Raw genomic sequence first — 14033 nt, forward strand, 5'->3', positions numbered from 1 at the left:
GAGGTGCATCTCCAGAGGCTGGGCAATAGCTAAGGCCCAGAGCAACAGGCTAAGGGGAAGGTCTCCTATCTCCCTCAAAGCTTTGCAGCTGCTAAGGCAGGCCTGTGGCCTTCACTGGCTCCAAAGAGCAGCAGAAAGGTGGATGTTTTTCAGTCTAATGAGCATCTAGCCTTTACTGATAATACTTTTGGAGCATTGGTTTGAATGAAAAAGTTTCTGTCCCTCCTTCTCTGACTGAGCCATAGAAGCTGTGGAAATGGAGAGATCTGCATCACGCACCAAGAGTGGGAAATTCATGAACCCCACTGACCAGGCTGGAAAGGAAGCTCGGAAGAGGGGAATTTAAAAAGAACAAGAAACAATGAATGATGGTACGAGCTACAGTGCTGAAGATGAAGGATCCCAAACAGATTATCTGGGACATGGAGAAACTGAATGAGATGGAGTTCAATCCAGTACAGCAGCCACAATTACATGAAAATGTGATCAAAAGGAAACACAAAAAACTTCAGGAAACTTTTCAGAGAATTGTCCGACTCTATGAAAAGGAAAATCCAGGTATCGCCAAAGAACTTGGAAAGTTAGAGGTACAATGTGAGCAGAAGAGGGCCCAGCTCAGTCAATACTTGCTGCTCCCTGTTTGTAGTGGCTAGAAGCTGGAAAATGAAAGGATGCCCATCAATTGGAGAATGGTTGAGTAAATTGTGGTATATGAACGTTATGGAATATTATTGTTCCATAAGAAATGACCAGCAGGATGAATACAGAGAGGACTGGTGAGACTTACATGAACTGATGCTAAGTGAAATAAGCAGAACCAGGATATTATTATATACCTCAACAATGATACTGTATGAGGATGTATTCTGATGGAAGTGGATTTCTTCGATAAAGAGAGCTAATTCAGTTTCAATAGATCAAAGATGGACAGAAGCAGCTACACCCAAAGAAAGAACACTGGGAAATGAATGTAAACTGCTTGCATTTTTGTTTTTCTTCCCAGGTTATTTTTTTACCTTCTGAATCCAATTCTTCCTGTGTAACGAGAACTCTTCGGTTCTGCACACATATATTGTATCTAGGATATACTGTAACCTATTCAACATGTAAAGGACTGCTTGCCATCTGGGGGAGGAAGTGCAGTGAGGGAGGGGAAAAATTGGAACAGAAGTGAGTGCAAAGGATAATGCTGTAAAAAATTACCCTGGCATGGGTTCTATCAATAAAAAGTTATTAAAAAGTTTAAAGAAAAAAAAGATGGAGAATCACAAGGAACTGAGAGAATAGTGTCAATGAATATATATAGAATCCTATGTCTAAAAGGTCTATAGACATATCTAACAGATTGCTTCCAAACTTGATTTTTTTAAAAAAAAAAGTTACACACATATACATATTTCATGTAACCATCTACACAAATAATTTTCTTAGTTTTTATTTTATGGAAAAATCATTTTCATTCTATCAAATTCAGATGAAAAAAGTCTCAAGGTAAGAGACTAGCCAATTATTGCTTTATATTTAATGCCTGTGTATAAAGTAATTGCTTTCTGTAGTTGAATAAAAGTATCAAAATGTAAGTTCACCCTCTGTAGGCTCACTGAAGCCATCCTTGGTACAATTCCAGTAGAAGACTGGATGATGTGATAATGTGTACCTCATCTTGTTCCTACTTAATTTTTTTCTGTACTTTGAAAGCTTTTTTTTTCCATGATTCTTGGAGATAAGAATATCTGGTGCAGTGAAATCTGTTTAAAATGTTGTTTATAAGCTCTTATGGAATGATTCATATTTAATATGCACATATATAGAAGTATATATTAACGAATGATTTGTCAGTATTAATATATTAAGCCAATATATTGATTATTAATAAATATTAAAACAATAATGTATTAGGACAGCATCATTACATACAGAATTTTTCCTCACAGTTTCTGGATATGATATTGATCCTTGAAACTTAAGAAAAAGGCTTTTAATAGAGATCATCTCTAATACTAATGAAATATAAATTGCATGCAACTTAAAATTTCTAAAATACTGAAACATAGCAGAATAAATATCATGTGCAAATCATGATATAGATATATGATTGTCCCAGAATATTTTGTATCTAAACTTAATTTCTGTCCTAATAATGGAATAGATGGATATTATTACTACTTATTTTTTTCAATCACTAATTTAGACTATTTTTATTTATAACATTTATAAAAGAAAGACCTATCTAACAAAAATAAGGTGTAGTACATAGTAGTAAAATTTGTATGAGAATTGTTTGATAAAGCAAAGAATTCCTTATTTTCTTCTAGGCTTTCCAAAATAAAATTTTTCAATTACAAATTCCTATCTAAAGGTAAAGCACAAGAAAAATCTTTTAACTATTCTTTTTTGGAGTAAGTTGAAATGCATCATAATTGTCCATATTAAAAGGATTCTTCATCCATTTACATAAAAATGTTTAAGTCTTTAAAATAAAATAAGAACAATATCTTTAGGGAAAAAAATGTGCCAAAATGTTTGTGGCAGCCTTGTTTGTAGTGGCCAGAAACTGGAAACTGAATGGATGCCCATCAATTGGAGAATGGCTGAATAAATTGTGGTATATGAATATTATTGTTCTGTAAGAAATGACCAGCAGGATGAACACAGAGAGGCTTGGAGAGACCTCCATGAACTGATGCTGAGCGAAATGAGCAGAACCAGAAGATCATTATACACTTCAACAATGATACTATATGAGGATGTATTCTGATGGAAGTGGATCTCTTCGATAAAGAGAGCTAATTCAGTTTCAATTGATTTATGATGGACAAAAGCAGCTACCCCCAGAGAAGGAACCCATGGAAATGAGTATAAATTGTTTGCATTTCTATTTTTCCTTCCAGGTTATTTTTTACCTTCTGAATCTAATTCTCCCTGTACAACAAGAGAACTGTTCGGTTCTGCACACGTATATTGTATCTAGGATATACTGTGACATATTTAACATGTATGCTCCAAAGAATAGCAGAAAGGTGGATGTTTCACAGTCTGATGAAAAAAGTCTGATGAGCATCTAGCCTTTACTGATAATACTTTTGGAGCATTGGTTTGAATGAAAAAGTTTCTGTTCCTCCTTCTCTGACTGAGCTATAGAAGCTGTGGAAATGGAGAGAAGATCTGCATCACGTACCAAGAGTGGGAAATTCATGAACCCCACTGACCAGGCTCAAAAGGAAGCTCGGAACTTAGAAAGTTCTTGGAACTTGGAACAGAAGTGAGTGCAAGAGATAATATTGTAAAAAAAAAAATTATCCAGATATATGTTCAGTCAATAAAAAGTTATAATAAAAAAATAAAAATAAATACTTTGCTTCTGTAAAGAATGCTCAGCACGTTGAAGTGGAAAGCATCCCACTGCCTGACATGTCTCATGCTCCTTCTAACATCTCACTCCAAGGAAAACCATTGCCTGGTGCACAGTCACCTACTGTTCTCAAAAATCTCTCTGCCTATGGACCTCCCACCAGGGCAATTTCTCTGCTTCCTGTGCCTGGACATGGTGTTCCTCCTTTACCTCCTGGCAGAATTCCTCCGGGCCCACCCCCTGGGCCACCTCCTTTCCAAGTGCTGCAGATGTACGGCTATAAAGTGGGCTTTGCTCTAGAAGTTTTTCCTCCTCAGCAGGAGGAGGACAGTCCAGAACTTGCTCAAGGAGGTTGTGATGACGATGCTTTCAGCACCATTGAAAAAGAAGATTGTCCTCAAGACATGGATCAAGATAAGCATGATGACAGCAATTGTAACAGGAGCATCAACAAGTCAGATGTCCCCTGGGGAAAAGAGTTCATGGCTGATGATGAAGAGAGAGAGAACAGTGAGGAAAAAAACTCAGTTCTCAATGTAAGATTTGCTGGTGTTCCTGGAGAATTGGGAAAGAAAAAGAAAAACATGAAGCAATTAACACCTCTTCAAGCTACCATGCTTAGAATAGCAGGTCAGGAAATTCCTGACAAGGGGCAAGAAGCTCAGGTATTTTCAGAGGATGATGACCAGGAGGATTCTGAGGACTTAAAGGACACAAGAGAGCAGCAGCACAAGGAAGTATCTCTTCCTGATGGGGCATTCTTCTCTCCTGCTTCTCAGAAACAGCAACTATCTCCACAGTCTGCTCTTCCTGCCCAAAGACAGTTGCCTGCCATACCAGGACTCCACCTTGCTCCACCATTACTACCAGCTCCTGGGCTCCCTGCTGGTCCACCCCCAAGAGCTACTCCCTTCTTAAAACCACTTGGAATGCCAGGGTTTAGAGCTCCTTCACCCAAGCTTTTACTTTCTGGCCCTTCTCCTCAAGGGGGACCACCAAGGCTATGTCCCCCAGCACCTCTAGCCAGCTGTCCACCTCCTCCTGGGAAGACAAACCCACCTTTTGTACCCCAAATTGGACCAGCTACACCTGGGCTTTTTCCACCAACTCCCTTGCCCAGTGCACATTTTTTAAGTTCTCCACCCAATTTGATCCAGAGACCTAAAATGCGTGATACCACTGCAGGTCCCATTGAGAAGAAAGTCACAGCTATCATCAGTGCCAAGCCACAAATCACCAATCCCAAGGCAGAAATGATCAGATTTGTGCCTACTGCACTGAGGATTCAACGAGAAAACAAAGGAGCTACTGCTACTGTTCCCCAAAGGAAATCGGAAAAGGATTTTACTATACCCCTTGCTGTAATGATCATGTATTTAAAATCAGCCGGAGTCAGGAACTCAGGTTAAGGGAAAAATCTTCAGTCTTTATTCAAATGAAGAGGTGAAAAAAGATTGTGATAGCAACATGGGCAAAAAGGATTGCGATACCAATATGGGCAGCTGCGACAGGAAGCCAGCTAGCAGAGCAAGTGAGGGCTGAGGTCTCCTCCCCTTCCTTTTTCACTCCCCTGCCTCCACCCACCAGAATCGTCATTTCCTATACAACACATCAGGACTTGCACAAAGAGTAGGCGGGGGCCATTCTTTCTCCAAGCTTATATATTAATAGAGTATGGTCCAATTACTATTTAGCCTCATGTGCTTGGGACCTCAGTGCATCAACTCAAGCCTCAGCCCATTACATCTCCCGCTTTCTTTTGTTTTTGAACACAGGTGATCATGCCATCCCTGAATCCTCAGGGAGGTCAGAGCCCCCAAGGGGAAGTGATCACATCCTCCCTGACTTCTCAGGAAAGGAGGTGAAAGCACCGAAAAAGAGGTGATCACGACCCCCCTGACTTCTCAGGAAGGGAGATGAAAGCACTAAAAAGGAGATAATCACGCCCTCCCTGACATCTCAGGAAGGGAGATGAAAAGCACCAAAGGGAAGTGGGGGTTGCTAGCAGGTTTCTGGGATCAATGGTCTTATTATGCACAAACCCATCAGCATGGGAAGTATTACACAAGCACATAGCAACAACGCAGAGGCTATTAGTGATGACTCTCCCCACAGTCAGTGCAGGCTTGATGTGGTGTAACAAACATGAATTATTCACCCAATTAACAGTATAACAAACAATATGAATCAACATTGTATTGTAAAAGATTGCCAGAAGTCCTAGAAGGAGAGTATGTAAACAGCAGTCACACATACATCTTCTTCAGCAGCCAAGAGATAGTCCAAAACCAATCTATTGTCCATTGCTTCATAGATCAGGGAATCCAATGATCCCCCCAAGTTTTTGAAGTCCAGCAAAAGTCTTTTTATGTCTTGGGGAATCCAATGATTCCAGCAGATTTTGAAGTCCTGTAACACTCATATCATTTCTCAGAGCCCAAGCGTGGGAACCAAGGACCCTACTTTCACTGAAGAAGTCTCCAGTGACCAGGAACTTAGGTGAGTATAAGACAAACAGGGAACTTATTTTCTTAAAGACTAAATTAGTAACCTTTTTTGGCTGAAATGGGACAGATCCTAGGTAAAGATTCTCCATCCCCCACCCCAACCCCCCCAACCCCAGCCCCACCCAGGAGTGGTGCTATAGAAAGCCTGCTTAAGCTGATAGAAGATCAAGGGCTACTTGTAACTTGGGAACAGGCAGATAGACTTCTGGGTACATTAAAACGCACCTCCCCTTGGTTTTTAGAGGAAGAGCAAATCTCTGTAGATAACTGGGCATTGGTTGGTCAACAGCTCTCCGCATATAACAATGAAAACGGTCCTCATTCAGTTTTCATCGAGGTACAGCTGGCCTTAAGATACCGTATAAGTTCTAGGAGAAAAGGTAAAAATTCTAGGAATAGCCAAATGGGGAAACCTGAGATAAAGGAGGAAGACAAAGAACAGATTAATGGCCATATCCCCACAGGACATGGAGACTTAAGTGAGGCTCAAGGGTGTGGTGAATCTGAGGCAGCTTCAGCCCCACCTAAGGAGCAGGTAATTGACTCTCCTCCATCAACTCCACCCTCCGGGATGGAAGGAGGAAGGGTAGTGGGGGGAGGGCAGTGACAGCACCAGCACCTCCCCCCCCAGCATCCAGCTGCTCCCATGAGTAGATTGCAAAAGGGACTAATTAAGGCCAAAGAAGAAGGGAAAAATGTATCAGAATTTCAACACCACATTTTTCCTGTAATTCAACAGTTTAATTCTTCAGGTCAAGAAAGTAGAAGATACTCACCTTTTGATATAGAAATCCTCAAAGACCTGATAAAAGCTTGCACTCTTTATGGGGCTACATCAGCTTATGTTAAGATGCTATTACAAAATTTGTCTTTTGAAATCTTGACCCCTAATGACTGGAAATCTATAGCAAGGATATGCCTAGAACCTGGACAGAACTACTTGTGGCTTTCTGAATATAGTGAGCTCTGTAGGATACAAGCCCAACAAAATAGTCAAAGTGGAATTCATACTGCAATCACCTCTGACCTATTAACAGGTGTAGGTCCTTATGCAGATATCGCAGTACAAATTAATTATTCTGTAGCAGCATATCAGCAAATTGCTGCTAATGCTATCAAAGTGTGGGCTTCTCTCCACAATAAAGATGAAAAAGGGGGGGCCTTCACAAAAATAACACAAGGGCCAAATGAACCCTCTGCTGACTTTGTGGGATGCTTGCAGACAGCTATCACAAGAACAAATAGAGAAAATGCAATAACAGACATTTTGATAAGGCAACTTGCTAAGGAAAATGCTAATGAGGTTTGCAGAAGAATTATACTAGGACTGCACAAGGATGCTCCTTTAGAGGAGATCATAAGATGCTGTGCCCACAGTGGGTACAGATGCCTTTTATAGCCAGGCTATGATGCAGACTTCCCAAAATCCAAACATGGGAAGACAGAGTCCCTCTTGGCAAGGGACTTCCAGAGAGACTCGTAGATGCTTTCAGTGTGGAAAAGTAGGACATCTGAAAGCTCAATGTTGGTATAGAGATAGAATGGGAAAACAGGGTGGGAGAACAAGATCCAATACCCCATGTCCAAAATGCAACAGAGGATTCCATTGGGCCTCAGAATGTAGACAGATTCAGGGAAATGGGATGAGGAGCCCAGCCCCAGGGCCCAAGGCAAAAAAACACTTGGGGCATGATGGCAGCCAATGGTGCACCCAGAGAGTGCCTAGAAGTCCAGTACCCAGACATGACCAATCAGCCAGAAAGCCATATGATGGGAGAAGGGGATTACACAGTCAACCAGCCAGGAAGCAACCTGATGGCAGAAAGGAATTACAATTAGGGAGAATAGAGCTGTATGCAGCTGGGACAACTGAGATACCCCCTGGAGAAGTGAAATCTGTTCCTCTCCAGCCTGTGGATCCCTTACCTCCAGTCACAGTAGGCTTGACCATTTCACCTCCTTTTTGTACGTACAAAACAGTGTCCATCCACACACTGATGTGGGAAATTGGGGAATGTGTAGATAATATCCCAGTCACTAATACAGGTAGACAATGTGTGACTTATCACCTAGGAGAAGTAGTAGCATCAGGTTTACTCATACAGAATCCTAATAAGCAACCTGGTGATAGTCACCCAGATTTTGGCTCCAGACCACAAAATCCAGGAATATACTGGGACAGCAGCTGTAACAGCTGACCGACCTATGCTCATGATCTATATAAATGGCCTACCATTGGAAGGATTGGTAGACACAGGTACGGATCGTACAGTTATTAGAGGTGCCAGTTGGCCCAGTCACTGGCCAAAGATTAAAGCAGATACCTATATGTCTGGAGTAGGAGGATCAATAGCAGCTGAAGTTAGTGCTACCCCTATGAGATGGACTTTTGAAGGCAAAACAGGAGTTTTTACTCCTTTTATAGTTGAAAAAATCCCCATCAATCTGTGGGGAAGAGACGTTTTACAACAATTGGGGTTAAAAATGAGTACTTCGGTTTTTTAAGCAGGGCTGCTGTTGAAGGCCTGCCAACACTTTCACCTGTTCCTATCCAATGGAAAACTGATACACCAGTGTGGATAGAACAGTGGCCCTTAAGTAGCGATAAAATTCAGGCTTTATTAGCTATAGTACAGGAGCAGCTTGAACAAAGGCATTTACAACCTTCTCTAAGTCCTTGGAATTCCCCAGTGTTCGTTGTAAAAAAGAAATCGGGAAAATGGAGGATGCTCACTGATTTAAGAAAAGTGAATGAACAGATGGAAACTATGGGAACTCTTCAGCCTGGACTTCCATCTCCTACTCAATTGCCTAGAGAGTGGCCTCTTTGGGTCATCGATATTAAGGATTGTTTCTATTCTATCCCTCTGGATAAGGAGGATATGAAAAGATTTGCCTTTTCAGTGCCCAGCATTAACTTAGCTGAGCCTTATAAAAGATATGAATGGACAGTTTTGCCACAGGGAATGAAAAACAGCCCCACTATGTGTCAAATGTATGTTGCTGCTGCTCTTGCTCCAATAAGAAAAGCATTTCCAAAAGTTATGCTATTACATTATATGGATGATATATTGGGATGTGCACCTGAGGAACAAATGCTAGAAGCATGTCTACAAAAGACCATAGAAACACTAAGATACTACAAATTATACATAGCTGAAGAGAAAATTCAAAGACATGCTCCTTTTCAATATTTAGGATATGAAGTATACCCTAAGGTGCTGACAGTACAAAAACTGTCCTTAAGAACAGAGAAGCTAAACACCTTAAATGATTTTCAGAAATTGATAGGAGATATCCAATGGATGCAACCAGTGTTAGGCTTGACTACCTATCAGTTACAACCATTATATGATATTTTAAGGGGAGATAGTGTTTTAAATTCACCACACCAGCTTACAAAAGAAGCTCAAGAGGCTTTGAGAGACGTTGAATTGGCTTTATCCAATGTGGTTGAAAGAGTCACTCAAAAACTCCTGGAAATATCAGTTTTTGCCACACAAGAGGCACCCACAGCAGTCCTTCATCAAGGAGACAGTGTGATAGAGTGGGTGAACCTCCCAGAACAACCAGAACAAAGCCTTACTCCTTACCCAGTGCTTGTGGCTAGAATTTTGTTAAAGGCCATTAAGCGAGCAGTACAATTATCTGGGGCAAGACCTGATAAGATATACACCTTTTACACCAACACACAAATTAATGTGTGTTGTGAGACCATACCAGAGTGGCAAATTTTATTAGCCATGGCTCCAAATTTTACACATGGGTCTCCATTAAAGATAACCAGACTTTTACATAATTGGCGATGGATTCTTGAAGAAAAAGTTTCTAAAGTTCCTTTTAAAAGACCAACTATCTTTACAGATGCGTCCAAACACAATATTTGTGCTGTATACTCTCATGACTTAACAATAGAGTAGTCAGAACTCCTTTTCAGTCCACTCAGCAGAACGACTTATATGCGATCATGTTAGCTCTCATTACCCAGGAGACATAAATATAATATCTGATTCAGCCTATTCAGTAGGTGTGGTACAAAGAATTGCCACAACCCATTACACCTTGCCAAAACTATCCCTCAATCTGGTCTCTGCTCCTGTTTTAATACAGACCAAGGATGATGTGTAACAAGCTTTCATAAAAGAGATGGAGGGGTTACTCTGAATTCATTCATTTAAAGACCACAGGTATCACAGACTGTCATAGTAGGAAACATGGTTTCTAAAAACAGGAGTTTTTATATACTCGACCTGAGTGCAGAAGAGTTTACTTGTACTGTCATAGCATTTTCTCACTTCAGTGTAATGTTACTTAATATCTTAATGTTATTTAGCTTTGGACAGAATTAACTGTACAGAAGATAAAGATGCACCATACTGAGTAGACTGGTAAAGTTCTATAAAAATCTTCCTTTATATCTACTATATTCATTTCACCATTTTCGTTTTCCTTTTGAAGCATGAGATAGACAGGATTTTCCTTAAGTGAGTAGGTCAGTTGGAGGAGAAATTTCTCAGAAAACAAATGTTCTCTCTTTTGTGGTTTTAACTTCATTTGTTATACTTTCCTCGTAATTCTTTTGTGAAAATTTTACTGATTGTAAAATATAGACAATCTTATTTTCCTTCAATGAAGCAGGATGTCTGGGAGAGGAAACTAGACATATCTGTTAACTGAGATGACTTCTCAGTGACAAAAGTTGTATTGAGTGTCTCTTATATAAGAAATAAATGTTCTACAAAGAAAGAAAGTTTGTATTCAATCTTGTCTCCAGAGAAAAACCCAAAGGCTGAAAACCCAAATTAGAAGGCACAATGGTAAAGTAATAGATACTTTCAGGTTTCCAGATATTAATCTATTAGAAGAAAAGCGGTGATGGCTTTATGAAGCAGCCACTCTTGTGCAAGAACAAAATTGTTGGTTGAATATATTATTCCCTCTAACATGGCAAAGGTTTACCAGACACTCACTGTGGGGGGAAAGGATTGGCTTGGAAAATGATGTTTGTCACCTAATTTCAGCACTGAACAAAGCTGAATCCAAATATTCCTTATTATTACTATTGGTCTTTCCCTTAGATCCATGTATCATTATTTTTGGAACAATCATGCCTTTTCTTGGTGCAAACAAAATAAAATCACAGGCTTTTGAAATTATCCATTCATTAGTTCTAGAAAGCATAGCTCGTAGAGTATAGTGTCCCAACCTTGCTCTCTCAGAACTAGATAAATCAAACCACAAAATAAATAAGAAAAGTTTAAGAGGTAAATAGAAAACTAGAAAAGTTAGGTGTGATAAATCTTTAAAGAAAATTGAATGGAGACAAAGAGGATTGCATTTTCTTCTTGGCAGTTCATGGAACCTATACAACAATTGACCATATTAGGATATAAAGACCTCAAAACCAAATGCAGAAAGGCAGAAATAATAAATACATTTTTTTTTCAGATCATGTTGCAATAAAAATTACATTCAATAAAAGAGTAGGGGAAAATATACCAAAAAGTCATTGGAAACTAAATAATCTCATCCTAAAGAATGAATGGGGGAAACAGCAAATCATAGACACAATAAGTCCTTGAGGAAAGCCTGATTAAAATGCATGGCTTTTCCTTAAAATGGTGAGATCCCAAGTCAGAGATTCTCCCATTTTGGATCAAAGTCTTGGGTTCTGCAGTGATTGGAGGTATTTTCTGAAAGAATTCAGGCTCTCTCCAAATCAAGTAAAGGCATTGATTTTATGCAATCAGCAGATTTATTTCAAATGAGGCAGCAGTGTAGCAAAGCAAGACAAGAATATTTATAGAATAAAAAATCCTGATTACATCAAAGTACATAGATTTGGAAGTTATTGGAGTGGTTTACTAACATAGGCAGGTTCTACTGACTTGGTGAAACTCTGCTTGAAATTACCCAGAATTCATGCAGAAAACTTGACTGGGGAGAGGTCAGTAATGGATGGCAATGATATTGTAACAACAAAGAAGAATAGTGGGCAGATGCCACACTGGGGAAAGGCTCTTCTGTTGTCTGTGTTAGTGGTCCAGCATTCTGCTGAGCATCCTCTTGGTGCTACATTCTTATTAATTGATTTCTGTACTATATCTAAACCAGATAGTATTATCACAGGGCATACAGATCTGCTTGTTGCTTTAGTGAGCAACATCATTAATGATTTCTGTGGGGTTTGGGCCTGAGGATAACAATCTGGCTAAGTATCAAAATTAGAATCTCATCACCATGTTCCAGTTACAACAAGATTGCCTCCATAGGAATGTCACTTAGGTCTAATGAAGCAAGTTTGTAACCTGTCCAAGTTACCCATAGAGGAAAACATTGGGTAAGCAAGTCTGCCATACAGGGAAAGATAAAGTCATCAGAGGAAGCATTATCAGTACCCTGAATAGAGGTTATCTGTCTTAAGACAAATGACTAGGGTATTGGAACTCTAATCAAGGTACCCTCATTATCCAAAGATATACTAAAACAATTATATTTGCACTAATGCTACCAACATACTTCTAGCCTTCTAAATCCTTGAAAAGGGTTCTGTATCTATAAATGAATAGGATCCTGATAAACACTTCATTTCAAGGTGAGCTTCATGAATAAGATTATGGACAATATTTCTGAGATATCCCTAAATTTGTTTTTAACTCAAAATAGAGAAATTCGGGTTACCAAGTCAAATCAGGTTCTCTGTTGGGATGACTCTTTGTCCTGGCATCTCTATTCCTGACATAACACTAATCACAAAAATCCAACTCTTGACAGTGGAGAAGGCTCTGGAGCAAAGGGTTAAGGCAGTTTGATAGGAAAGTAACACCTCCCAAATACTCTCTTCTGTAATGAGTTTTCTGTCTTATGTTAAAGTATTCCTTGTTCCCACTTGCCATTCTTTCCCCAAATCTATCCATATCGCCCAAAACTAAATCCAATCTTCACCTCTGGCCTCAAAAACAAAAGAAACAAACTTTGAAAATTGCTATGTTCTCGGTGTAATCATTTTAAAAAGCTAAGTACCTCCCTACGAACTCTGGCTGCACTAGGGAAAGAGGATGTCAATGGCCTAGGAAAAGTAGACATTTTTCATTACAAATACAGATTCCTATTAAGGGAAGGAAACTATTATAGGTAACTGAACTAGAACTTGCAAGGGAAACTCAAGCTTGAAAAAACTTTTTAAAAGTTTAACATACATGTCTCAGATTTCTAATCAAAATAACCAAAAATCTCAAAGGGAACATGAGGAACATCATTCTTAGGATAGAGATGCTCATATTGCAATTAATTTCAGTATTTTGAAAAATCTTTACCACCATAGAGAAAGAAAAAGAAAAGATACTTTTCTACTCCCGTATGTACCTTTGGGGATGTATGAGCAGCATAGGAAGGTAGTAAATGGGGGGACAGATCACTTCAATGATCATTATTTTAAAAATTCAAATATAATCTTAAAAATTAACGGCTGATATGAAAAGATGCTCCAAGTCATTGTTAATCAGAGAAATGCAAATTAAGACAACTCTGAGATACCACTACACACCTGTCAGATTGGCTGCAATGACAGGGAAAGATAATGTGGAATGTGGAGGGGATGTGGGAAAACTGGGACACTGATACATTGTTGGTGGAATTGTAAATACATTCAGCCATTCTAGAGAGCTATTTGGAACAATGCTCAAAAAGTTATCAAACTGTGCATACCCTTTGATCCAGCAGTGTTACTACTGGGCTTATATCCCAAAGAAATCTTAAAGGAGGGAAAGGGACCTGTATGTGCAAGAATGTTTGTGGCAGCCCTTTTCGTAGTGGCCAGAAACTGGAAACTGAGTGGATGTCCATCAATTGGAGAATAACTGAATACATTGTGGTTTATGAATGTCATGGAATATTATTGTTCTGTAAGAAATGACCTGTGGGATGATTTCAGAAAGGCCTGGAGAGACTTACACGAACTGATGCCGAGTGAAATGAGCAGGACCAGGAGATCATTATATACTTCAACAACTATACTGTATGATGATCGATTTTGATGGACGTGGCCATCCCCAGCAATGAGATGAACCAAATCAATTCCATTTGTTCAATAATGAATAGAACCAGCTACACCCAGAGAAAACTCTGAGAAATGAGGACGAACCACTATATAGCATTTACAATCCCTCTGTTTT

The 14033-nt window shown here is 39.4% G+C and overlaps 1 protein-coding gene across 1 annotated transcript; it reads left to right on the plus strand.

Annotated features, from left to right (window-relative positions):
• Positions 1-256: 256 nt before the first annotated feature.
• Positions 257-9987, plus strand: LOC127547309 (WW domain-binding protein 11-like). Its single transcript, XM_051974125.1, is given in 4 exon segments — positions 257-337; positions 339-621; positions 3350-4716; positions 9919-9987. Coding segments are annotated over 4 exon segments (1800 nt in total).
• The last annotated feature ends 4046 nt before the right edge of the window (positions 9988-14033 follow it).

Source organism: Antechinus flavipes, chromosome 1, assembly GCF_016432865.1.
Source record: "Antechinus flavipes isolate AdamAnt ecotype Samford, QLD, Australia chromosome 1, AdamAnt_v2, whole genome shotgun sequence".
Classification (NCBI taxonomy): domain Eukaryota; kingdom Metazoa; phylum Chordata; class Mammalia; order Dasyuromorphia; family Dasyuridae; genus Antechinus; species Antechinus flavipes.